This window comes from Leptonotus elevatus, chromosome 18 (assembly GCF_054856555.1).
Source record: "Leptonotus elevatus isolate MCC_2025b chromosome 18, RoL_Lele_1.0, whole genome shotgun sequence".
In the NCBI taxonomy this organism is placed as follows: domain Eukaryota; kingdom Metazoa; phylum Chordata; class Actinopteri; order Syngnathiformes; family Syngnathidae; genus Leptonotus; species Leptonotus elevatus.
Window position 1 is genome coordinate 12,847,478 of NC_141256.1, and position 26,764 is coordinate 12,874,241.

Consider the following 26,764-nt stretch of genomic DNA (forward strand, 5'->3'; position numbering starts at 1 on the left):
ATATTCTAGTTGTAGGTTACATCCACATTGATGCTAGTAAATGACCTTTTCTTTATATCTGCGTGGTGGTAAAGGACTATCCTTAGCAGGATGCCTTTTCGCATCTTCTTCAATAGTAGACTTGGCATGAGGCTGTGGAGAATGCATATCCCTTAAAGAAGGCCTTGCCGCAGGAGTCGGAATACCCTCCATCCCACTCTCCCCTGGGGATTTCCTGAAATCACACAAATGTTAATTAGGAGGCAAAGCCATAAGGCAAGTTGGGGCCAGTTACCACATTAATGATGTCATTTTGCCTGCAGCCACAAGGGGGAAATCAAGTTGCACAGAAGGAAGGTTGAGGGGGTGGACAAGCAGCAAAATGCTGGTGTTGATCAGGTGTTCTGAATTTATACATGGACATTATATTGGCCTGGTACAATATCATTTTGAACTTTTTAATATTATAATCTTGTCAAAAAAAGATTTACATCATTAGAACAACAAGTTATGGGTGGCATCGCTAATGCCAAATGTAAACTAAACATTTGTAATTTCTGGGGAAATTGCATGCAAAGTCTTAAAGGCTGAATAAAAAACATTGAAAAATGTGCAATTACTTGGAATGACATGGAATCAGCTGAATGTGTTGAAGTTGGAATGGTTTGAATCGGTCAATATACGTACGTGGTAACTGGAGGTGAATATGTGAATATTTGGAATTTAAGGCTTCAGAAAATGTTGTGAATTTTGTGAATGGGAGTAATTGATGAGATGGCTTCAATGATCTGCACATGTTGAAGTCGAAATATTTTGAATGATAGTTTGACAGGGTCAAGTAATGTTGAGGGAAGAGTGAAAAAAAAATAGGAATAACATACAAGGCCTTCAAACATTTTTCATTAAGGCAAAAATGTTGAGGGAAGAGTGAATCATTTCAAATGGGAACTATCTGAATCTTCTTATTTTGAATGTGCCAATGGAAATGAATGCTAAGTAATCATTAGGGGATTTTTGGGGGGTGAAAAATTTGACAATTTGGGGAAAACTGGACTATTTTGAATGAGAAAAGTACTAGCCCGCTTGGCGTCAATATTTGGAATATGATGAACTTGGAACGATGTGAATTGGAGGAATTATGTGGAAGAAGAAACGCGGCAAAAAAGTGGGAGGAAAAAAAAATAGGGATAACATTCAAGACCTTCACACATTTTTCATCAAAAAATGTGTATTCCTTAGTTCTTCCTTACTTGCGTGTATCTCCAAAGTCAACCGAATTGATGGTGGAACCAGGCTTCCTCCATCCTATCAGGTACTTGGACTGAGCACCGTGGCGAGGGTAAAAGCTCTTTGGTCCAGGAGACACCGAAGACTGCGATGATGGGGAGGTGGTTGAAGGGGACTCTTCCCGTGGCGAACTGTGCCTGAAAAGTGGATCGTTTTTTGTTTTTTTTTTAATATCAAAGGTAAGTATTTCCCCCAGATTGTGTTTTTACAAACACACCAACCTTGAGTGAGATCCACCATCACTCAGACTGAAGGTGCTGCTGTCTCGAACAAGGAGATGAGTAGGAGGAGTCCGACCAGTGCTATCGAGGCTCCTTTCTACTGGAGGAACTGGGGACTCTGCAGCTGCGGGCGACCTCTCCAGCATTCTGCGGCCGCCTTCCGTGGGGCTGTGCCACGGCGAACGATCCCTGCTCTCGCGACCTCCGCTCTCGCGACCTCCGCTGGGAGCCAGCAGGGAGGTGGTGCTACCGTGATGAGAGTGCGGGTGGTTGTGGTGCGAGGAGGCTCCGTACGAGCTGGTGTCGATGCCGCTGTCGGCCGAGGCGCCTTGGAGGTAGCCTCCGCCTCCCAGGCCGTTGGGCTCTGGCTCGCCTTGGTCCCCGCTGGAGCCTCCGCCGGCCCCCATTTCGTACCATTTGTCGCTGTCACTGTGGCCCCCGCTGGAAGCTGTGCTTGAAAGAGTATTACTGCTGGAGTGGCCAGAGTAAGGACCCTCCGACTAGCAGAACAAAGAAGAAAGACGCCACATTAGAAGAGGAATAATGGGAGTACAGTAATTTCTGGACTATAAGATGCTACTTTTTTCACTTGCATTCAACCATGCGGCTAATACAAAGGTGCGGCACTATAAAGGAAGCGCAAGCGTATCAGGCAGAGCAAAACAAATCAAGTGAGCCCAAATACAGTAGGAGAGAGAACGAGAGCAAGACAATTTGCACCCTCATTATGGAAAAGAAAGTAGCGGGAACCCGGTGCGATAACATTAAAACACCTGCGGCTTATAGTCAGGTGCGCCTTATAGTCCAGAAAATACTGTATATTGGCTGACAATCAATGCTATAATTAACTATGTCAGCAGCTGAAAATAAATCATGCCAAGTATAGCTAATTGGCTATGGCTGGATTTATACCACATTATGAATAATGTGCATTCAAAAGACACATAGAATCAGGTCTCTTCCAAATGGATGAAAATGTGATATGATTCAGATATCTGGCAATATGACCAACAGATTGGAGCAACCCCGTCAATGCGAGCCTGACGTCTTCGAAATACACACGCAAGACAAGATGCTCTAAATGTAGTCCTAAATGGAACGTAATGTTAATAGTTGTGAATTCCCATTTGTGTATGAATTAAGTCACTTTCCTTGTTGTCACTACCTGACATTAGGCCTTGAGTATTTTTTTGCTGCCCTTATGGTCCCCATTGCACACATACATGTGTAAGACCATTACGGCCAGTAAAATAAAAAAATATAAATAATAATAATAATAAACCAGAAATCCCAACCATTGGGTGAAATTTGGCCCCAATTGGAATGAATGGGGAATTTTTTGGGTGAAAAATTTTCAATTTGGGAAAAACGGACTATTTTGAATGAGAAAAGTACTAGCCCGTGTGGCGTCAATATTTGGAATATGGTGAACTTGGATTTATGTGAATTGCATGAATTATATGAAAGGAGAAACACTGCAAAAAATGGGAGGGAAAAAATTTAAATAACATACGAGGCCTTCACACATTTTTCATTAAGGCTACTTAATGAAAAAAAATCTGATATTTTCTTCTCATCTGAAAAATCATGTGATCGGCTCAGATTTCCAATCATGTCAATCAGATCGGGACAACCCTACTCTAAAGTTAAAATTAAGTAAAAAAAAACGACCACTGAGCAGATCGCATCAACTGGAACCAAGGCTGACCAGGTACTAAAACCACATGTAGCAGTCCTGGGTTATGCAAATGTAAAGGCTCCAACTTGGTACTGTTCATTGGAACAGGGATATAAAACTAGATTAAATGCAGTTATCACGAAATGTCAAAACATTCCATATCAATAGATTACAGACATCTGTGTAAAAACCCCACCTGACTGCCTTTCTTTGGGGACAGGTGGATGACCTGCTCCTGTCTTTGAATGCGGGGTCCTCCAGAGTAGCCTTGACCAGATTTAGAGACTGGTGCCTCTGCAAAATGTACAAAAAACAAAACAAAAAAAAACAGTCAGGGTTGACGGTCAAAAAACCCTGAGGTACACCCAGATGCCTTTTTATGCAGTTTCTTTATTTAGAGGGGTTGGTGGGTGAGCTACTTTTCATACGGACATACCACAAGGATGCTCACGACACAAGACACTGTTCGCCATTCTGGCTCTGCTGCTTGCATCAAGAAAAACACAAATCACTTGTCATCCAACGCAACATACATCACAAGAAAAACGTGTCCCTCTCGTCAGTGCCTGCTGGGCCTGCTCCGCGCAAGCTGTCCTGTGTGAATGAACGTGCGTGTGCGTGCGCGAGCTGAAGCAAAAACTAGCGCGTAATATTGGGACTGTTGTGTAATTGTCGACATCTTATGCAATATGACCTCCAGGGGAGGCCGATCGGGATCATGGTAACACGACAGAAAGCGCCGAGGGAGTTATCACAACATCTACCGGGATGATTTTTTACAAACGCGGACAACCCTCTCTCTTATCTCTCTCAGCATTACTCGGCACACACTGCTGCCCACGAGGCTTTTTGTACTCATTAGAAACGCCGGCCACATGCGTGCCTGCTGGCTTGCTTGGCTGCAAATGAAGTCGATGTTACTGCTTTGGAAAATAAGTTGCTGGAAATATCTTAACATGACTGAATTTCAGGTTAGTATACAGTCGGACACTTTATTAGGCACACCTAAATCACATTCAATACAATGGCCGCATCAGAAATCCAACCTTCATATAGTAACCACGTTCACATGAATAACGATGCAAATGACAATTTTACAGTTATAGTATGTGTAAGATGTTCATAAAAAAATATTATTTGATGTAGCTAAATTAGTTACAAAAATTAGTCAACATCCGCGCACTATTGACAGCCATTGGGAGAAGAAAGATAATGAAATTTAACCCCCCCGCCCCCCAAAAAATATTCCAAAAATGCTGAAACCCTGAAAAATAAAAATCTGCGAAAAGGTGAATCCATTGATGCAGAACCGCAAATGTGCGGCGCCCTCTGTAAATATTTTACCAACCCCTCGGAATATGACAAAATGTTTAGTGGTGATGCACATTTTGCGTCTGGCTGGTCAAATTCAGAAAAAAAGCAAACAATTCCATATGAAACTTATTGCATGTCATTGCGATATGCATATTGCATGGGCTAATATCGATACATTTTTTATATATTGCCCAGTCCTATTTACAAACACTTCAAAGTTAATGACCACAGCTACATATTAATAAATTATATACAGTATTGTGCAAATGCTTTATAAAAATAAGCCATATACAGTATAACTTGATGGTTACTCAATTGAGTGTAGCTAATCTGTAAATTAGCTAGTAGGCTAATTCATTTTTCACAGTTCCGCCAATATTACATTTTGACGGTGTTACATGAACAAAAATATAACATCACTGTATCTAAATTACAGCTCCAAAATTTCCTTAAATATATATATTTGGGGAAATTAAAAATGTTTTAATCCCACATTGAATATTTAGTACAGAAGTTTTCATGTTAGGTTTAAAACAAATAAATGCATGTTGACATTTTAGTTGTTCTTAGTAAGTAACAGTGTCCCAGCACTGGTGGTGAACTGTTTTTTTAAGAACAGATCCATGGGCTACTCATGTTGTTCTTGGGGCTAACTAGTACGCGCGCTGGCACCATTTTGTTTTCCCAAAAAGGCATCTGACAAAACAACAAGAGCTCATTTACCGGTGACATCCGGAATGAGCAGTTATTGAAACCTTAACTTTTTGAGAAAAATCGTCAAACCGGTAATTGGCCGTTGCCTATTCATGGTGGAGGAAGGGTAATGCCATTACAATATTGGCTGGTAGATGGGTCTAGTGATGCCATAGCGTGTCAAGAGTGAAAATAAATTCCTACCTAAATCTTCATCCAGATCCTCACCAAGTTTATTACTATGTCACCTTGACCTTGGCTTATAGTATATTATGCGACTCGTGCTATTTTTGTTCAGGCCACATCCTCATTGCTTTTCCCTTTCGGGACAAGACAACAACATAGAAGGACTTAAGAAGTGTAGAATACAAAACCACAGCCTGAGCTGGACTTTCATTTGACCTGGGATGAACTTATCCAGCTTGAAGCAATCCACCCTGACCAAAAAAAGACACAAGCCTTTTAAACAAACCACAAAATGAAAGATTACGGCTTTTTTTTCTATGTGATTGAGGGGGTCAGAACCGGGTTGAGAACACAAAAGTAGGCTGGCAAACAATCCGCTGAATTGAAGGTCCAGTGGAGAACCAGAAAGGGGTGGCAAACAGGACCGTAGTTTCGGTGGCTGCCGCTGACCATGGCGGACAAAAATAAAGAGCATTTGCAAAAGCTAAGCTATGGGAACGTGTCTGCAAGTAAATGAAAGCAGATGTATGAATGCAGGGGGAAAAGATGAATGGGAGGCAAATAGAAATGTAGGCGAGGACATGACAAAGGAGGAGGGAAGGAACGTCACGCAAGAAGTCGGTTAGCCAACTGTGGGGAGACGAAGTGGAGGAATTTCCCCTCCTTTCTCAACCCATTAGTAAATCTTGTCAAAGACACAGGTGAGCAAGAGTTCTGCCATTTCCCTTTCTCCACATTCTTTCCCTTGCCTGCTTGTCTCATTACTTTGCCACTTTCGGCAAATTTTTTCCCCCTGCAACTTTCAGCTCACTGTGAGCATAAGTGGGAGGACAGTTGAACTGCTTGATAACGGGGAGGATAAAGTCTGTGCTGAATAAGAAACATACACTTCAAGATGCATTCAAAAAAAAAAACCCGAGTATCCCTGCAATTCATGTAATTCAGCAGTCCAACAGTCGGATGTCTTCACATTCCCATGCACATTTGCAAACAAACAAGCAGGCCCATGCAACTGGAGACATTGGCTATTACATGGACACGCATATCGACTTTTAAAGCCGCATATGGAGATGCTGAGCCGAGGCCAAAAAGGCAAAGCTGTGTTCTCTTGTCAATAAAAACTGACATTCAACGGGCGTATTGTGTCTCCATGCTCTCTTTTTCATTTTGGATTTTTACTGGGATTTACACCCAACCAATTTTCCCCTCGTTCTTTGTAAAAAATAAAAACTATATAATAACATAAAATAATTATCAGCAATTTTCAAAGAATTGTTTGGGTTTGCTTAAAAAAATACAAATAATAATAATAATAATACATAAAAAAAAGGATTTTAATTTATAAAAGAAAAAAATTATGTATTTAAATTGTATGTAAATTTGTATTTACAGCTATGGAAAATTTAGAGTTTCCAGTTTTTGATTTTTTTGTAATTATTCTGACATTTGAAAATTTCTCAATTTGTTTTTTGAAGAATTCTTTGAGTTTGTTAAAAAAAATAATAATAATTCAACACCACCCCACCCCCAACATAACACGAAAAGACAACCATTCACACTCACATTTACAGCTCTCAAAAAGAAATCACCTGTTGACCCTCGTTCAACCGCTCCTTCCTCCATTCGGGACCAATTGGGAGTGGACTTTCCGCTTGACGCGCCCTCTCCAACAACCTGTCTCTCATTGGACATGGGGGAGTGGCGACTCCCTGCAAACCTAGCAAATAAGCACAATCATGAATCAAGTTTTTAGTCCCCATATAAACTCTGGCCAACAAAGAAACCACTGAAATCTCTTTTGAGTGTCACAAATCAGGTAAATAGCACACAAATACTAAGCATTAACTGTAATCATCTTAATAAAGTAAATGAAATGAGTTTTCCGGTCTTCACATATGGCCATCAAACGAGAGCCGCGCTCTGTATCTTCCTTACTGCTCAGGCATGGACTTCTGTCTCCAGTGAGCCGAGCTGCCGGAAGCGTCGCTGGAACATGACAGGTTACTGGGAGAGCTGCGATTATGAGGAGAGCGACCCAGAGCCAGAGACGAGGCCAAGCTGTAGCTCTCGCTGCCTGGAGATATCCTGGGAAATTGAACACACATACACACAGTCTGGATGGAAAATACTCTTCGTTTATGATTAGAAATGCACCTAGGAGAATGTTCTTTGCACGGAAAGTCTCAGAATGTGCTGTGATTATTGAGACAGGAAAAGAAAACATATTACTTTGGCGTGTCTATGTTCGAAACTGATTTTTGTCTACAATTACTGTGCCTCGCTTTTAGGAACATAAATACAATCTAATGAAATATTCTGTGCTACTATAAGGTCACCTTTTTCTCAGTCATTATTTTTCTACTCTGAAAGAATTTTAAATACAAGTGACATCATACCTCTTTGTGTCCAGCGGGCGGCCATCGCTGCTGACACTGCGCGGGATGACTGCGCCCCTCTCGAGCCTCTCAGCTGACAAGGTCTTCCCCACTGAGCTCCCCAGGCTGACGGCCCGGTTGGGCGTGTGGGGCTGCGGTGAGGCAGTCAGTGACTGCTGGGGGCTACTGGATGTCCTCTGCCACTTGTTGTTGTTGCTGCGGAAGGGGAACTTGTATTCAAAGGAGCCGCTATCGTTACTGCTGCTCTTGTAGTCCGCCATAGGCATGCGATAGAGCTCGGAACAGCCCCTGGAGTGGGTGGAATTAAGTAAACAAGTAAATAAATATATATATATATATATATATATATATATATATATATATATGAATAAATAAATAAAAAATACAAATACTGCATATAAATAAATAAAAATAAATAAAAATACATAAATAAATAAATAAATAAGACTGGCCATTAAACTACCTGCGTGGTGTGGCGTCATCGTGTGGCGGGATGATGGAAACGCGCACGGTCACCGATGTGCGCAGCAGGTCGATCATTTGCTCGTGAGTGAGCGTCGCCACTGACACTTTGCAGATTTCCACCAACCGACTTCCCTGGCGCAGCCCTGCCTGCCACGCGTAGCCGTACGGCTCCACCTTGTACAAAGAGTAACAGACAGTGTTGTTTTTTTAACTCATTCACTCCCAGCCATTTTCACTGAAGCGACCCCCTTCGCTCCTGGCTGTTTAACTGGATTTTTACTGATTTTGCAAGGTCCACAGAATATTCCGTTCTATTGCTATAAAAGAATGGAACCTACCAAAAGAAAGGTTAAAGTCTCCTCTTTCATCAGGAAAAAAAGTATATATGTATCGGTTTCCGTTTTGCAGCAATTAGCATTATAATATAGCTAGGTTTCATCATTATTCACAAATCTGAATAGCCAGAAGGGGAAAGAGCATTTTTTCAACATGGCCCTGGTTGATCTCTTATACTTTGCTGCCACCTGCTGGCCGTTTTTTTTTTGTAATAACTACCATTGCTTTAAGCAACCTCTTCAACGCAGAAGCTGTATCAAAGCCTTCTGTACGCTCTAGCATAGAACAAAAAAAACATTTCTTTACCGTAGAAATACGTTTTGCGGAATGCAGGACAAAGTAAAGTCAAGACAAAAAAAACCCAACATATTTTGGGTTTGAATGAGTTGCTGACAATGACAATTAAACGTTATGGTGACAAGGACAATTAAAAATACTGTACCTCCGCAACGATGCCTTCGTAATTTACATGGAAGCCGAGCTGCCCAAGGCCATTTCGACGGAGCGTCATTTCAGAAGTCTCGTAGCCTTTTGTCAGGAACTGGTCATAAGGGAAGTAAAGAGATGAACAGATCTTTAAGACTAAACTAATGGAATAGAAAAGTAGGCCGATCATGGTGAAAAAATACATAAATACCAGATGACAGCATTCATGAACCTGGCATGTTTGTCTATTTCATGTTGTGGCATCCAGGCAGTATGAGGATAAGCTTTTAAGTAGCCACGCTTCTTCAAATACCCACAACCTTGCAAGAAATCTTCAACATTTAAAGCAGTGCTGTGACTAGCTTGGTGAAAACTCAAAATGCTAGTGCTGGATTCCAGCTGTGTCAAGTGAAGTCGTTTTTGACAAACGCTTGGCAGTGGCTTTCATGGAAACATAAGACACATGCCACATGAAAAGTGTCATTCCATGCCTAAAAAAAAAAAAAAAAAAAAAAAAAAAAAATGCTACCAAGTAGTGATTCAATGCTATATTAAAAATCCAGTAATTGTTGCACCATAAAGACATTGTCCAGTTGTATAAAAAGTGACTATTTGTACTGTTGCGCACACACGGTGTGAAAACTTCCTATTCTCATTTTTAAGAATTTAAGATTTTTTTTAAGAATCCAACATTCTGGTAAAAGTTTAGCAAGCAACTATCATTTCATTATTTGAAAGAGGCTTGTAATTTAAGTACAACATTAAAGTAGTTCTTCCACTCTGGTAGTAACACGTATATACAATCTGCCACTTAGATGTAGACTCCTTTTTAACACTTTCAGTGTTAAAGTGCATCACTCTTCACTTCATCTCATCGCACACCTCAGTACTGGGACTTCGGTGCGAGTCGGCTGTTATTTGCTATCCCTTTTTCCGGCTCACCCACACGTGTGCTTTCTTTTGACCGCCCCCACTGTGGTTGGTGCTTGCATGCAAGAAAATCCATCCCCCAGCATCCATTTCACTCCTCGCACTCATTCAGTTCTACACATCAATAGTTACACATTGCCTCATTACATATTTCACAGTTTGACCTTAATGCATTATTGATTATGGTCGGTGATAGTTGAAGGTTAATGTTTGTCGAAACTATCCTCTTTAATATGTAAAGCTCGGTCATGCTGAATTATAACACATTCTAACCACAAAAAGAGCAGCACAATTATTCATCAGTTCAAATTGATTGTACCCAAACTAATTCTTATAAGACATTCTGACAAACCATTACGAAAAAGACACAAGAATAAAAGCTCCGGTGGAGTGGGTGGCCCAAGGCCACTTCGCCAGCCGTCCTCTTGCTCCAGGGCAGCCTAAATGATTCAAGATGAACACCAAATGCACAAAATGGGACATAAAAGCGATACACTTGTTAGCACTAAATCAAATAGCACTGTACAAGTGCGTGTGTGTGGGTAGTAAGACGATAGGGCAAATTAATGTGTTCTAAAGAACTGGGAATTATACAAGACAACACTGCCCCCCGCCCAACCAGTTTCCATGGCAACAGCTTCTGAAGAGCTAGAATGGCTTCTCTGTACGTGTAGGTGTACGAGTCATTAGGAGCGTGTTGTCCAGAGGTGTTTCTGAAACTCCCTCAATAGACCAGTGAGACGCAAGATGGCTAAAAGTGCAATCAGGAGACAAAATCCCATCATTGTCGCAAAACAAACAAACAAAAAGGCAGCAATAGTAGCAGACAGGCTGTTTGAGTGGGGCCATTGAGTGGTCAATTTGATTGCTTGTATTTTTTTGCGACCAATCTGTCAAGCAACAAAAGCAAACTGCTAATGAGAAGTATTAAACAGGGTAGTGAAGCGCTAGCTTACTTTTTTTGGATGGCCCTACGACTTCTACTCAGGTGTGACTTGTATATACGCGGAAGAAGGAGGAGAAGAAGAAGAAGAAGGAAGAGGAAAGAAGAAGGAAGAAGAATGACTGCTAGTGGCCACTTTCTGTATAGCTCGCTGAAGAAGATAGCAGTAATGCACCAAAAGTATTTGCCAATCACCAAAAGAGAAGTAGTAGCACAAGATGAAATAGAATGACAATAAATAGTAAAAGTAGTAGATGAGGTAGAAGTAGAAAGACTAGTAAAATAAATAGTAGTAGTAGAAGAAGAATGAGAAGTAGTCATGTATGGCCAGAGGCTTTTCTGATTCGCCAACAAAGCAGATCGAAAAACAAAAACCAGCTTTTAGATTTTCATTAAGTGTAAGTCCTCACCTCCAGACGTTTGAGCACCTCTTTGAAATCCTCCGTGTTATTACTGATACTCCTTAGCGACACACTTTCTCCGCGCTCATAGAAAATCCGTAACGATGCCGGGCTGCTCAGCGTCCAGCCAATCACATCTTTGGTGGCACAGTTGAAAACCACAGCTTTGACATCATGGTCCAACAGTATGAAAAAATCATTGGAGACGGCGAGAAGCGCATCGATCTCTCCTCCGGTGCCGGGATCTTCCGCGTGGACGAGCCAGGTGATCGCCCCGAGGCTGCGCATCTCAGCTCCCGCATACGGCCGGCTCTTCTCCTTCTTTTTGTGGGCCAGTGAGATGAAGGGGAACTTTCCAGACGGGTCAATGGGCGTGCTGGTGGTGTGTCGCTCGGCCAGGTCACGCAGGTACTCCTGGCGCGTTCGTGTGGCCATGGCGCGGAACTTGTGAGACTTGTGGGCAGCGTTCTCCGCATTGACGACCTTGGCGAGGAGGAAGTCCCGGAACACAGAGGACTTGGGGAAGGTCACCCCCTCTGGGATAGGGGGTCCAAATGAAGGCATGTCTTTAGAACGGGTGACAGCCACGCTATAAAAGGGAGAGAACGGAACAAGTTTATTACTACGATTCCATTCTGCAATGATAGAGAACTGTACTACAACATAAAAAGCGCTCTAATATCAAAAAGTTAAGGTACATAAGACTCATCCAACACTGGTTGCAGATAAACACGCTACATTGCAGGACATTTGGTCAGTCGTCAACCTGTGGCTATTGTGATGGTACCTCATGTGATTTCTTTATTATTGTAATCCCTTCATACCAATTATTTTGAGTAAAACAAAAGAAAAAAAGAAAGTGGTCGGAAGAAGATGTGCAATGTGAATTCACATGTGTAACAGAACACATGGTGTTCCACAGGGTTCAATTCTGGAGCCTCTGCTGTTGTCATTGTATCTGCTGCCCCTGAGAAACCCTATGTCTTGAATTTGTCTTATTTTCATTTTGTCTAGGGTTCAGTACCGCCAACAAGGTTAAGAACCACTGATTTGGTTACCACTGAGTGTAATCTAACCCTAACCCATTTGCGTACGAAGGTGAAGAAGTAAAATAAGCTGTAGTATCCATTTGACAAAAAGCCCGTGTTCTAACTGCTTGCCATAAGCCCTTCTCGACTCTCAGTAAGAGGCCCTTTAAATTGCCTTCTCAGGATGTTTTTCCTGTCTGGTATGTCTGGAACTCGGTTGGGCAGCCATCGGGAGGAAAGAGAGAAGAATGAACGGAGACACGCTGCACTTCCAAATCTCCAACCCATGGTCAGAGAATATCTAGAGTGAGAGAGAAATGCAGCGGGAAATAACACTAGGGTGCGAAGAACGACATACCGAAATAGACAGCAGAATGTAGCAGACCTCACTTTTGATTTAAGCAAACAACTTGCATCATCCTGGAATGTTCTTTCGAAATGACAAAGGGATCTCGGTATCCGGAGGTCATTCATTACCCGTCTCAATCTCTTTCGAGACCAAAATGGTTCAATTACAGAGTCACTCACAGGTAATAATTGCCAGCTGGCACGGGTAGGACTCCGAAGCAGTCATCCCACACACACTTCCCTGCTGACAATCGTCGGCACACATGTTGACATCATGAATCACTTTGTCTAATAAGCAACTATAGCTAATAAGTCGCCCACATGTTTCTAAATAAACCTCGAGACACCCTGTTCTCACCGGAGAACTGTGGCATTCAATTATACAAACAACCGCTCACTTGCTACCTTTCTCTCTGTCTGTGACCAGTAGAAGTAGAGGCGGAGACAAGGAAGGACTCAATGTAGATAGCAAATCAGTAGTAAACATGGAGCTGGATGTTACAATGTTTACTAGGAAGTTCATCAAGGTCTAGAACAGACCGGGGCATATTGTGGCCAGGGGCTAAAACAAAACTAAAACAGAGCATTAAAAAATGAGGGCTATAATGAAAAGCAAATCTATTATAAAACTTTAACAACTTTTTGCTCTGCATCCAGAAATACTTTCCCATGGTAAATTTCAGCTTTTCATGAGTGTCACAGAAGTCACGGTAATTGTAATTACAGCCACTTAGTGGCCACAACATTTATTTTTCATTGTGGCAAAGGATTATTGAGGTTCCCCATTTCTTATTCAACTGGAAGAAAAGTATTACATTAGTTGAGCAATTCCGTGACAGCCTAACCGCAAAGTGACAACGGCCACGTGTTCAATAAAACACACATAACAAATGAATCACAAGGGGCACATTCAAGTAGGACAGCCAAAGTGGTTGCAAGCAGGCTGCACAGATAGTACATACAAAATGTGGCCTTTTTGGTTATTCCTCTTCATCAATAACACTAAAAGCACTTGTACTCCCAACACCTGTTAGTCAGTCAACCGAAGACCCGTGACTCATACCGGACAATGAAGGAGGAGGGAAAGCGTGTGGCTAAAACCATAATGTGAAGACAGGCCAGCATGAGTTATTAACTTAAAAGGGTGACAGTCAGCGAGAAGGACAAGAATGCGGTAGCATAAATCACTACGCTTGCGAGGCGACTGCGAGGTCATTGGGGGAAGGAGGTTTGGCCATAACCAGATCAAAGATTCCACAACTCCTGTGGTTTCAGTGATTTGAGCTTTTAGACGTTTGTAGCGTGTGGGTAGTTGCACGCTTCCAATACCCACAACCTGCTGCCTACTGAGCCAGGGCAAAAGACGGAACATGTCAATACCAATTGCAGTAGGAGGCTCGAACCTGGGCGTGGTATGCGTGTGCATGCTCGGCTCGGTTTGGAACTCGTTTCTTCATCCTCAAAAAAGGTACATTTTCACTTCAGGTAATTACAATTTCCATTATTGGTGGATCACAGAAGGCATGTATGAACAGCATTCACTCAGCATTTTCTGACTTGCTATATAGCTCCTTCATTCATGTGTATGCATGTGTGTGTTGTTGCTAGGCAACCAAGTAGCCCCATGGGGTACAATTAAGAGCTAACACAATGCGCTCAGACAGCAATTAAAACCCCCATTAAAAGATGGTCAAAAGAGGACTATGGGATTAAAATAGATAAGACATGAAAAGGAATAACCAAAGAATATTTTACCCTTCACGGCAGGATGTTCATTATGTCTTAAAAATTACTCCAGGCTGGCACATTATATTTCATAGTCCACATCTTAGTCAATGTGGGGATGTATCATAATGTGTAGTGATGCCGAACAGGCGTGCTATGATGAAATTATACAGAGGCAAAACTTTATCAGAGAAAAGATGGGAACAATATTGTTTTCAGGTGTATGGAAAAAAAGTGAAAACATCCAGTAGGTATAAATCATTCAGTTCAACAATTAAAGCAGATATTGTTTTACAAACGACAGTTAAAATTATTATCTATGGTTAATGCCATTTTTTCCCAGTCATGTTATTCGTACTTTTTATTCCTCGTCTTTCGAATTTCAACATATTCCAAATATTCACGCCACAGGGGCTTGTATTTTTTTCATTCCATGTTTTCCCAAATATTTTCACCCCAAAATTCCCTATTCATTCCCAATGGGGGTCAAGTTTCCCCCAATAGTTGTTTACTATTCATTCCAATGTTACATGCAACATTAAATTGTTCCCATTTTAAATTTAAACCATCCATCTTTTCACTGGCCCAAAAAATAAAAAATAATATACAATATCTACAAAAAAAAATCCATATTTATTCCGAATGACACATTCAAAAACACAATAATTTCACATCATTTTATATCTTTCAATATCATCCCACATCATTCAAAATCATACCACGAAAATATTTTTTCATTCAGCATTTCAGCCTTCAGAAACTGCAACTGTCTAGTTTCCCATAATCCAATCACACACTCATTAAAGTAAAGTCAATTACTTAGATATGGATTTGGATCATCTCACCTGTAAGAGGTATTGTCAGAACAAGGGTTGTGTGCCCGGACGACCACAAAGACATGTTGGAAGTGCGAACGGATGTTTTTGGGAGTGAAGGCGAGCGCTCCAGGTTCCTGGAATACAATGGTGACGATGTCATTCCCAATGTGGCGCTTCCGCAGCAGCTAGAAAATGTTCAAGAACAAGAATTATTGACATGGAAGATGATGAGCCATGACTGTGAATCTGAGAGGCAAAGAGTACTGTTCTTAATTTGTGGCTTTGATGTGGGGGGGATAAAAACGTCAAGGTATCAGAAGGTCATACTAACTTGCTGTTTGTTGTTGGGCGTATAAGGAAGCATGGTTGACACATGGAACATGATCTCATAATCCTTGTGAGTGGTATACAAGGAGTGAGTGCCAGTTGAGTCAGCTGAAAGAAACACAATTGAGTGTGAAATTGCCTATCCTTCTCCACAAAACGGTAATACAAAAAAAGCAAATTAGACACAAGTGCAAGCTATTACAGAAGTAGTTCCATTAAAAAACAACTTTGTAGAGTTAGTTAAATTGCATTTTCGTTGAAGCGATTTATTGTTGCAACAATAACAACAATGAAGATGATGAATTGGGGAGTGAAGTGGCCACCAAATGCTAATAACCACCTCCATCATAGACAGAAGTTCTGCTCAGAGAACAAAATTGTCATCTGAAAAGCTATTGAATAAATAATGTGATTTGTATGGATGTAATTGATTTACGAGAGGACACGGGTTAGTTGCGTTGCTGTGTATTTGCAAGTAATCTTGGTCTGGAGGAACTAATTGTGCGTATGGCGGCCATCTTAACGTTGCCACTCACCAAACAAGCGTAACTTGAATAGAATGATTTCTCGGCTGCGTTTTTCACAGTATTTTCTGTCTCTACGACAAAAATGGCACAATGTGTGTATATGCACACATAAATATGTGTATATAGGTCAGTGTAATTGGCACTATTAAGTGTGTAATTATTATTATATTTGCGTAATAGATCGGGATACGTATACGGGAGTAACTCTGTCCACTCAAGCATGTAAATGGGTGACTCCGAATTTTGACATTATCCCGAATATCGACTGCATGTAAACGTAGTCGGTGTGAAAGTGGCTATTCATTTTTTTACATTACATACTTTTGGTGTCCAGCTGGGCCCGATACTTAGAAAAGCCTTTGAGTCGAACCCGCTCCCCAAGAAGATGAAGAAACTCCTCCAATGCTGGACCAGCTGATTCGTTGTTGTACATTTCTTCCTCGCTGCTCTGGCCTGACATGCAGTACATCACTCCCACTTTCCGTTGGAAACTCAGCTGTGTCGGGAAGAATAGAATGCACATCTTAGATTGCACTGTCGTGATTGTGGTGCCATTTATGAGAACAATTAAACGTGTCAACATGACATTTTCAGGCTTCGACTTTTAATGATTGCATCCGTTAGGATTGCCATCAAAGGTTGTGCTTGTGTGTTTGTTTTTTTTGTTTTTTTTAAGGATGTGACTACAAATATACCAGGGACACGTTTAACAAGACGCTGAGGTGAATTTTGGGGATTGCAAAAGCGTGTATTTCTCTTTACCCCCTGTTCGTCCAGCTTCATCAGCTGCTCGGTGACCTTGGGCGTGTTGAGTGCCAGGCGCAGGCAGTGAACATTCAGCTCAGGCACCAGATACTCCAACACCTCTTTGAGAGGCAGGCCTCTCGCTAAACCGTGTTTCGATGTGGAAGGTACTGCATCTTCTATGATGGAGCCACGCAGGGTGTTTAACTGGACACAGCAAAACAAGTCATGGTAAATCCATAAGGTGCAAAACATTTTTTTATAATAATTTAGAGGCATATACCAGTCTAGGCTCAGGTGAAAATCTGGTTGATTGAAATGTTTGTAAAGTAGGACACTGAACCCTCCACAATGTCATCAGTGTATGGAATGTGCATGAATGAGTGTATGACAGAGCAGGGGTCACCAACATGGTGCCTTTGGGGACCAGCCAACTACCACATGAGTAGCCCCCGCAGGCTGGTTCTAAAAATAGCTCACCATTGAGATGCATGTAAAAAAATATATATAAAAAATGCTTTATCAGATTTTTGATGTTTAATTTGACATTAGTTCTTTGAAGCCAGGGTTGTCAAACTCAAATTGCACTAGGGCTACAATTCAAAGCACTTTAGGTTGTGGGCCGAACAATATTACTGTTTATTTGAACAGAAATATGACTCAAGACAGACATTATTTGTCCATTTTAACTTTTTTCCCTGCAGGTCTTATATTGAGGCAAACACCCCTTCCCCGAGTTTTAAGAAGAGAAGCACTCTAACTGAAGAAAGGACAATACTTCCCCTACAATGGACACGTGACCTCCTCTCCCTTCAGCTTCGATGCATCTCACTCACTCCCACACACACACAAGTATATCTATACCTACCCAGCTCCCAGCACTGAAAATAGCAATTAGAGAGACAAGAGGCAAGCAACGAGAGAGAACATGCATGCACGGATCGTGCGTCATCCCTGGAGACTCGTAGGGCTATTAGTCAGAGCGTGCTTCAAAATGAACGCAAGGCTTTTTCCTTTTCTACACAAATACCTTTGGCACTATTTTTGTCTTGTTCAGCTGTGAAATGGCACAGCTCAGTCCTTCACAGATGAAGGCTGAAGAAAAGATGGTGGGTGGGTGTTCATCGGAGGGGATGGGAACAACATCTCTGGCACCTAGTATGGTGTCTACAGGAGGCCACTAGCTCTTACTGCAAGCCACAGATGGACGATCAAACGCACAAATATATATTACTATGAAGTAGCATCAGGTAGTAGAAAGTGTTTGATCGAGGGTCGTGAGGAATGTAGAGTAGACTACCTAAGGTTGACAGTAGGTCTCACAAGATATTGCTTGTAATAATTGCTTTTAACTCATTCAAACCCAAAAACATATTAATAAGTCTTTTAATACTTTGTCCTTCACTCCAAATGTTTTTTATGCTAAAGCATACAGAAGGCTTTTATACAGATTCTGACATGAAGAAGTCGCTCAAAGCAATGGTAGTTATTACAAAAAAATGGCCAGCAGGTGGCGGCAGAGTATAAGAGATCAGCCAAGGCTATATTGCAACCAGCTCTTTTTGCCAGTGTTTTCAACAGTTTTGTGAATAATGATTAAACTTAGCTATATTCTAATGCTAATTGCTGCAAAATGGAAACAGATACAAATATATTTTTTTCTCTGATGAAAGAAGAGACTCCAATCTTTCTTTTGGTAGGTTCCATGTTTTTATAGCAATAGAACAGAATATTCTGTGGGCCTTGCAAAATCAGTCAAAATCCAGTAAAACAGCCGGGAGCGAAGGGGTTGTTTTAGTGAAAATGGCCGGGAGTGAATGAGTTAAGAAAAAATTAAGAGATAAAATGGACACAAAAGAGTGTAAAAAGAGTCATCTCAATTTACCTCACTGGTTCTAAAAATGACCCTGTAGTTGTACTGCTGCCCATGGTCCTTGTGTTCCTCCAGCTTCTCCCTCCTGAGACTCACTGCCACCGGGCCTAAGTTCTCGTCCACCCCTAAGTAGTTCCAGTGTTCTAGGGAAGACGGGACCATAAATAATGAGTGATTTGGACATTTTTTGATGAATTGCAACCATGTGAAGAGTAAAAGAAAAGAAACGGTGCTGCCATGACCATCGGGTAAACGTAAAGTAAATGTAGAGTAAATATAGGCTAAACTAAGCTGTGACATCTTGCTTACCTCGTAGGTAAAAGTACTTTCGATAGTAATAGGCTCCGAGGTCAACATGTTCCACAATATATCTTTTGGACCGGTCAGCATGTTGACTCGGGCCATCTTTCATGGCCTCCAGGACCGCAACACCAGCATTGGTAAAATGACTTGCGAGGGTGGCCTCCAACGGTCCTTCTTCTGGACTACTACTAGAATTGCTTGAGCTCCCACCACTGCCAATGCTGCCCTGCTAAAATGTGTCAAGACAAAGAAATATGAAGCATCCTCAACCAAATTGTCACACATATCTCTTGGATAGCCAGAAGCGTGCGCCAAACTTACCTGTTTGGCTGGAACGATGTTTCTCTCCCCCTCTCCCCCAATCTCATTCCTGAAACATGGGCAGCTGAGCACAAGGTCATTGCTCTTGTCGTCGCCTGGGTCCAAGGCCGGGTTGGTCCCATGTCCTCCTATCCCCTCCTTGCTCAGTTCCTCTTGTGAGCCGCAGGGCGACCCATACACTACGCTCTGACTAGAGGAGAGGGATGACGTGGCCGAAGCAGAAGCGGCGGCGGCGGCTGAGGCGCCCGTCGTGGTGTTCTTGCGTTTGGCTCCCGACTGCCGGCTTTGGATGGCCTCATTGAGGTCAAAGAGTAAGGAGTTGATATCGAAATGGGCAAAGCCTTTTTGGCACATCCAAGGTTTAGGAGGGGGTAAACTCTCATCCCCTTTGCCTCCATCTTCAGCATCTGACCCGGCTCTTGAAGTGTCACCCTCTACCTTCACGCTGCGCAATTTGCGGAATATTGACTCGCCACCCGTCTCTGACTTCGACCTCCTTTTCAAGTGCTTCTCTCGTTCTTTCAGACGACTGGCAGGACTACCTCTGGCAGGTCCCAAGGAGCCATCGGGCAAATCCAGGGCCGTCTGTTTCGCAGGTGCAACAGTAAGCAGCTCAGTTAACCGTTCTGGTGCAGGACTTCGTTGATCGGGGGCCTCAGACGATTGATATCCTTTGAGCATATCAAAAAAACTCTCCCCTGAGACCCCGTGTTTATCTATGGATGAAGTGCTGCCGTACTCTCTGTGCATGGGAGTCCACCCAGAGAAAGACCAGCCCTCGTTTCCATCTACGTCCAGTTCACTTATTGTTATATCACTGTTACTCCGCTGGCGAATGCGTCTCATACCCTTCCGGGGTGACCCAAGATAGCCATCGGGTGACAAAAAACGGTTGTCCTTCCCCTTCATTTGCATCTTGTTCTTCAGCGTGTTTTGGATATTGCGGAGCATGGACGAGTCTTGAGGGCTGATTAGATGGCCCAGCTTGGCTGACAAATTACTGTGGGCCGTGCCGGCCGAGACCACCCCTCCCCCGCTGCCAATGCTCCCGCCACTTCCCACAAGTCTTTCTCGATCTCCACTTCCTGATCCAGAGGAGCTGGTAGTGGTGGAGCTGGGTGAGTCCGTTTCCACCGTGATATGCCAGACACCTCCTCCTCCCCCGTCTTTTCTCGGGGGCCAGTCAGCCACTCGAGCCCGAACTCCCATCTTGGGCACTCCGGGGTTGGTGCCAGTGTTGGAGGAGGACGAAATGTGTGCACTCTCACTGCGGGGCGGCGGTGCCCCTCCATTGGGCAGACGCAAACGGCGAGTGTAGAACTCATCGGTAGCTGGCACCGAGCCCCCGACAGAGCGCTCTGTCTGGGAACGCTTGAGACTGGTCATTATGACGTTGGGGTTCAGGGGATGGGAGGGTTGAGGTGGGACAGGGGTCTTGCCGAATTTAGATTGGGTTTAACATAATGTCCACAGACAGAAGCGATGACCCTTGCAGACACATTTTGTCCTGAAAAGAGAAAGAAAACCTTGTAGTTTCTTTAGTCAGCCCTTCAGACAATCGATAGTCATTCAGAAAGCAACAGTCATCGGAGCATGTGAGCGATCATGACATTAAAACAAGATCTAACATGAGAATGTCTGCTCACAAAATAGTGGTGCACTTCTCTTCAACGCAACACAGGGCCTCATAAAATATTGACTGACAAAGTGCAGTTTTCAATGAAAGAAAGAGCACGTCAATTTATGTCTTATTTCCACTGACTTTGCTTTGAGGAGAACGTACTGCAACACAGGTGACCGTGTCAAAATAGATTGGAAAAAAAAGGTTGTAGGTCTTTCAATGTAGATCACACATTGTGCAACAAATGTATACATTCAAGTTTGATCAGAAGCCACTGAGTTTTATACAAACTTCAAAAACTGCATTAACATTGCGACGAGCCGAGTACAATGTAAGTAATGCAAAACAAAACATAATTCTATCATCTGATCACAAGTGACACGCATACAGCAACTAACTACGGTAATTGTCAATCATTACAAGCAGATGGGACTCAAAAACACAACATCAGTCACAAGTGTTGTAACACACACAAAAGGTAGACATACAAAAAGGTACTGGCTGACAGTCTGATCACAGAACAACCCATGTAGAAAAAAAATAAAAAAAATCTGCGCTTAACATTGCTTATCAGAAGCTAGACTTTTGCTCACATCTACATGATCACTGACAATCATGACACACAAAAGTTATGCTCTTCCATTCTCATTGGTTCTGAATGTGAAATTAGTTGTACTATTGTAGTTTTTGCCAACTTTAGTGAACATAACAAAAAGGTACATAATCCACAACAGTAGACAACACAGTCTACTGAGGTGAACTGACCGCTCACATGATATAAAATTGTTTGAACTCTTAAGCATATTTTTCACCACCAACTTTAGTCAAACTCTACAAATTGTACACATTTTTAGTTTTTAGGTGCAGTTTTTTGGTTGTTGTTGTTTTTTTAGTCCATTAACGGTAAACACCTGAAAAACATTTGACTGAGCCAACAACACCAGAAGTAACAAAAGATTACAATATCAGTATTAGGCACAAGTATCTCCTCAAATTCTCAGTTGGGGCTGTTCAGAAGTGTCTGTTTTAACAGAGGTTTGGCATAAAAGAGTGTTTGAAGCCGGTAGCTACGATCTCAAAGGTAAGTACGTCCCATTTTTTGCAGAGTGTTGGTGAATGTAAAGTGCCTGAGAGGGAGATGAGTCGAAGCATTTGATATGCTAAATAAGCCTTTCAGGTTAGAGACCCGGATAATATGAATTCCAAAGACTTCAAATATATTGAAATCATCTCTTGAGTTGATCAGTCCACATGTGAAATGTCATGTGCAGTGTTGTACACACACAACATTATTAATATGGGGCCATGCATTTCTCCAATTAGGCCATTTGGAAACAGGTGAGCCGCGACGTGAGCCTGTGGGCACTTTGACATCAATTTCAGTTGACAGCAGAGGGCGGTACAATGTCAATGTTCGACTAATTGAGGCATATACAACATTATTCCAGTTCCCCTGAATTAAAAAAAATAATAATCTAAACTTTTTCCTCACTTCGCTACTTCTTTTAAACATGCAAGTTATGTTCAGTGACCGTTTTCAAGGCTGTAATCATCAAACAATACTCAAATTCATGTGTATTATGTCACTAGGGTCTTGTTCCTTGTTCCACATTACAGTGATATCATTCCTTATGTTGTTTTTGGCTGCCATCCAAGGTTGTGCCAGTATTTGCATCACCGTATCTAGAGCAATGATTCACAAACACCTGACGATTACGAAACGTGCACCGACAGGAAACAATGACAGGAAACGTGAAAAACAAAAGAGCTCGTCGTGAAGGCGAGCAGTCAACCACAATTGACATTTGAAAGGATTTAAGTCACGCAAAGGGCTTCGTCAATGGAGTCAGTATAAAACTTTGTGAAGGTTTGGTTTAAACACGAGAAAAGGCTCATGAGTGAAATGAGACGAGTAGAAATAAATGTTTAAGTACAAGCGGCAATTTCGGATTATGAAAGAACAAATGAAGAATGATTCAACAGTGAACAAGAATGTATCACACGGTGTCGAGCGTGTTTCTTTCGTTCTGCTTAACCTTCAACAGTTATACACCTTGTTTCACCAAAAAGATATTCCCACACCAACTGGTGAGTCAATTTTAGTCTAGACAAGTATTGCCTTTAACTGCAAGACTGTCACTCACTGTTTTGTTGGCATACGAATAAAAACAAAAGACAAAGTCATGCGGCATGTCTGGCGTGAAGCTGAATTGTTTTTAAAATTCATTCACCTCCAACTGAAGAAAAAAAAAATGCAAATATTCCGACCACCTCATGTCAAATGGAAACAGTTACGTTGTGTTATTAAAGCTACAGCCACTTAAAACCCACACAGTGTTTCATCTCAGCTTGTCACAATGCAAGGGAGGAAATGAAGGAAGATAAGGAAGGGCGGAAAATAAATCAAACATTACTCTCTTTGAAAAGTGCAAAGCAGCAGACGACCCGAGTGACGGAGTTTCGGCTCAAAGCGTTTCAAAGTGAAAGTGTAATTGTGTGGAAAGATAAATGTGCTATTTTCCGAGCGCTTCCTGCGGAGCTCAGATGTGTGACGTGGGCTCTGGTCTGTACGGCTAAACGAAAATCTAAAGAAGGGGCGGCTTCTGGAAGCAGCTGTTGTCTTTCCTTTCAAGTGTGAAATTGCCAAAGTATTGGCTAACGTTGACTTCCCAGGTTTCACAGTGGGAAATGATGGAGATTGGGAAGATTTGACAAACGATGAGATACTTCAAAAGTGTCGACTGTCCATCGTGATGGAAAATGATGAAGTCACCGATATAAAATTTGTCCTGCCCTTGAAGACGTTTTGAAATTGAAATGGCTCAAACTGTTGATATCATTACGGTAAATATTACTGTATATAACTAGACTCAAGACGATCAGCAAAGATAAAAAAAAAATAACCGATCCGATCAGAAAATTACGGAAGAGGATTAGGGCCAGTGAAGTGAGAAAAAAAAAGGTTGGCAGGATTCTGACTTAATTCTCAGAATTTAAAGTGAGAATTCTGACTTTAATCAAAGAATTCTGACTTTAAAGACTTTCCGACTCCCCCACCCACAATTCATAGCTCTACGTTACAAAGTCAGCATTCTGAGAATTAAGTCAGCATCCTTTTTTCCCCCCTCTTACCGGCCCTAATCCTCTGACCAATATATATTAAAAAACATTTTTTATTGCATATAAAAAACATCCACTGAAATGCACTGGGGGGAAAATAAAATTCTCCCAAAAATAAACATTTAATATGGAACAAAACAAGTCCTTTTCTGCTCAAAAATGTGAGTTCTGGTGACTTACTGAAAGCGCTCAACATTTCTTCTTTTTTTTTTTGTTTGGGCGCTGCCTGCCATACATTGATGATGACAACAATGATAAAGAGGGAAAAGGCACGGGTGCATTTCGAGAGGCGTGAACCCAAAGGTAAGTGCCACTTAGTATTTGAAGGCCACAGAATGGGAAAAAAAAATGGCACAAATGGCTATGGCGTCATCTAGCTCAGGTTTGATAAAAAAAAACAGCAGATCGAAAGCGGCTAATAATAGTACATAACATTACAGCTTCTTTCGTCGTTCCTTTCAGACACTAAATCACATTTTGACATCTCATTTGGATTGCAGTTCTTGTGTCGTCATTAGTTTCTCACGGTTTTTTTTGATCAGATTGAACAAATTGACAAAATCGTCCATTATAAATTACAATCAGAAGAAGGAAAGCCATAAAACGCATTCAGTCAGCTGCGCTGTAACCGCAGTGATGAAGCTGATGAGCCTCCTCCACACAGCCAGCAAAGAGCCCTCTAATCTGTGCCAATCAGGTGACGCCTAACAGCCGTTTGTTGTTGCGTCGGGATCCAGTACATGCACATCCCCCCCCCCACGCATGCACACCTCCCGTCATCCCAACAGCCAATGCGGACCCTTGCCTGCTAACAGCTAAATCAGGCATGGCAAAGAGGATGACAGAAATAGCAGTATTGAGTGGTGAATAATAAGAGAAAAGGAGCTTTGGTGTAATTAACACTGAGATGCTGCAGAGAACATGAGATGGGGAGCACGAGAAGACGGACTTCAGGGATCGACAAAGTAATAAGGTCTACATGAATTAAAAAAAAAAAATTGGCACAGAAAGAATAGCAGAATTATTTATTCCGAGTCGGATTACCACATAAGAAGAGCGAGGTGCCGCGTTCCAAACTGGCACATTCTGCGTGGGAATGAGAGTTGGAACAGCGCTGCAGAGAGGAGAGCAGTGTGTCGGACTGGAAGTAGCACACACTTCGCAGTACGATACAAAATGATAAGGAGCAGATCACTGGGTGTGGAATAAATAAGATGAACTACTTGTAAATGCCACGAAAAAAAAAAGAAAAAAAAGTGCACTTCTGAACTTTTGTCTCATATTCATCTTTTCATCTGAAACCCAAATATCTCCAGTATACAACGAAAACAAAGAGATTGACCTCGCTGTTCCAATACTTTTACAGGGGACTACGCAACACGCAAGTGTGGGGTGAAAAGTAAAAGTTTATTTGGAGGAGGTTGCCGCACCGATGTCATCAAATATGTAAATGGTTGTTCCTTCCTGACTGCTCTACAGCCGAGGGAGCTGTCTCACATTCCAACAGGAAACGCATCTCAAGACACTTCCTGCTTAGGCTTCAGGAAGTGTTCAGGAAGTTGCACATAGAATTGGGGAGCCTGTCACGCTCAATATTCAAGTAGAGAGTTTGCCCAAGAAAAATATTCTCCTTTTTGCGTTGGGAAACAATGATCAATATTTTTCGCCTATTTGCTGACATGAGTAAACCAGTAACTGAATCATATGGTTGTGCGTTTTGAAATAATTTCCTGTTTTAGAATATTTCATCTAATAAATCGACAAAAATCCTCAACATGAACTGTTAAAATAATCCTTAGTTGCGCCCCTAAATGAACTAACATAATTCTGGGAATGTTGAAGCCCCGCTTGGACCACATTTTAGTACTTAAGTAATTAATTTTTCAATTTACTTCATAAGCTCATGCATTAAAATGTTAGCATTCAGCTAATAGCAATTTCTACAGAAATTGCACTTTGTCTAGTATAATGTAATATTATATTTAGGGTTGTCAACTTGTCACTATCAAATATTTTTATTGATTATTCCTTCGATTAATCAGGTGAAATTTTATTTTGTATTAAAGTATAATTAAAAAAATCCCAATTGTTTAATAACCAGTTGTTTATTTGGTATTATTAAGTTGTTGTTGTTTTTTTGTTTTTAAACAAACTAAACAACATTTAATACATATCACTTGAGACGGATTGATATTGAACTCACCAATGTTTTTGAAAATTATTCATTCATTGTTTCAGTCATTATTTTCCGAAGTAAAACCAGATGTGTGCAAATGTCTAATTTAGATTAAACACAAAAGATGGTAAATCAGAAATCAGAGGTGAGAAGTTGAAATCAGAGTATTTGGCCAAAACAATGGCTGTAAACGGTAACTCGAGTATTAAAACAGTTGTTGATTAATTTGATAATCGATTACTTACAACTCTAACGATATTTATTATTATAATATACAAATATAATGGCATCATTTTTTAGTTCAGTTTTTATACGTGTATCGTTACAGGCTTAATATATACTCAATGTTAGGGTTTTTCCTGAGTACAAAATTCAGAGGCGGTCACCTCCACCTTATTTGCTCACCACCTCCAGCCTAAGTGACTGATAATGAATGAATGCTTTAACATGATAATATTCTTATTGGAACTATTATTCTTATTATTGAAACATGGAATTATTATATGTTTTGTGCATTTTGGGGTCACTGGGATGAACTCAATTTGTAATTAATCCTGGATAAGTTTGCAAAACTTTAA

The 26,764-nt window shown here is 41.5% G+C and overlaps 1 protein-coding gene across 1 annotated transcript in view; it reads right to left on the bottom strand.

The window, feature by feature from the left end:
• sipa1l1 (signal-induced proliferation-associated 1 like 1) overlaps positions 1–26,764 on the bottom strand; it is a 49,136-nt gene that overhangs the window by 6,151 nt on the left and 16,221 nt on the right. The window contains exons 2-18 of the mRNA XM_086061350.1: positions 19,270–20,776; positions 18,955–19,177; positions 18,658–18,788; positions 16,791–16,979; positions 16,350–16,524; positions 15,506–15,609; positions 15,202–15,359; positions 11,265–11,844; positions 8,998–9,096; positions 8,218–8,393; positions 7,755–8,042; positions 7,294–7,443; positions 6,948–7,075; positions 3,362–3,459; positions 1,488–1,987; positions 1,230–1,403; positions 46–214 (exon numbers count right to left, since the gene is read on the bottom strand). Of these exons, the coding sequence (XP_085917476.1) occupies positions 46–214; positions 1,230–1,403; positions 1,488–1,987; positions 3,362–3,459; positions 6,948–7,075; positions 7,294–7,443; positions 7,755–8,042; positions 8,218–8,393; positions 8,998–9,096; positions 11,265–11,844; positions 15,202–15,359; positions 15,506–15,609; positions 16,350–16,524; positions 16,791–16,979; positions 18,658–18,788; positions 18,955–19,177; positions 19,270–20,655 (4,728 nt within the window). The 5' untranslated portion in view covers positions 20,656–20,776. The remainder of the gene's footprint in view (positions 1–45; positions 215–1,229; positions 1,404–1,487; positions 1,988–3,361; positions 3,460–6,947; positions 7,076–7,293; positions 7,444–7,754; positions 8,043–8,217; positions 8,394–8,997; positions 9,097–11,264; positions 11,845–15,201; positions 15,360–15,505; positions 15,610–16,349; positions 16,525–16,790; positions 16,980–18,657; positions 18,789–18,954; positions 19,178–19,269; positions 20,777–26,764) is intronic.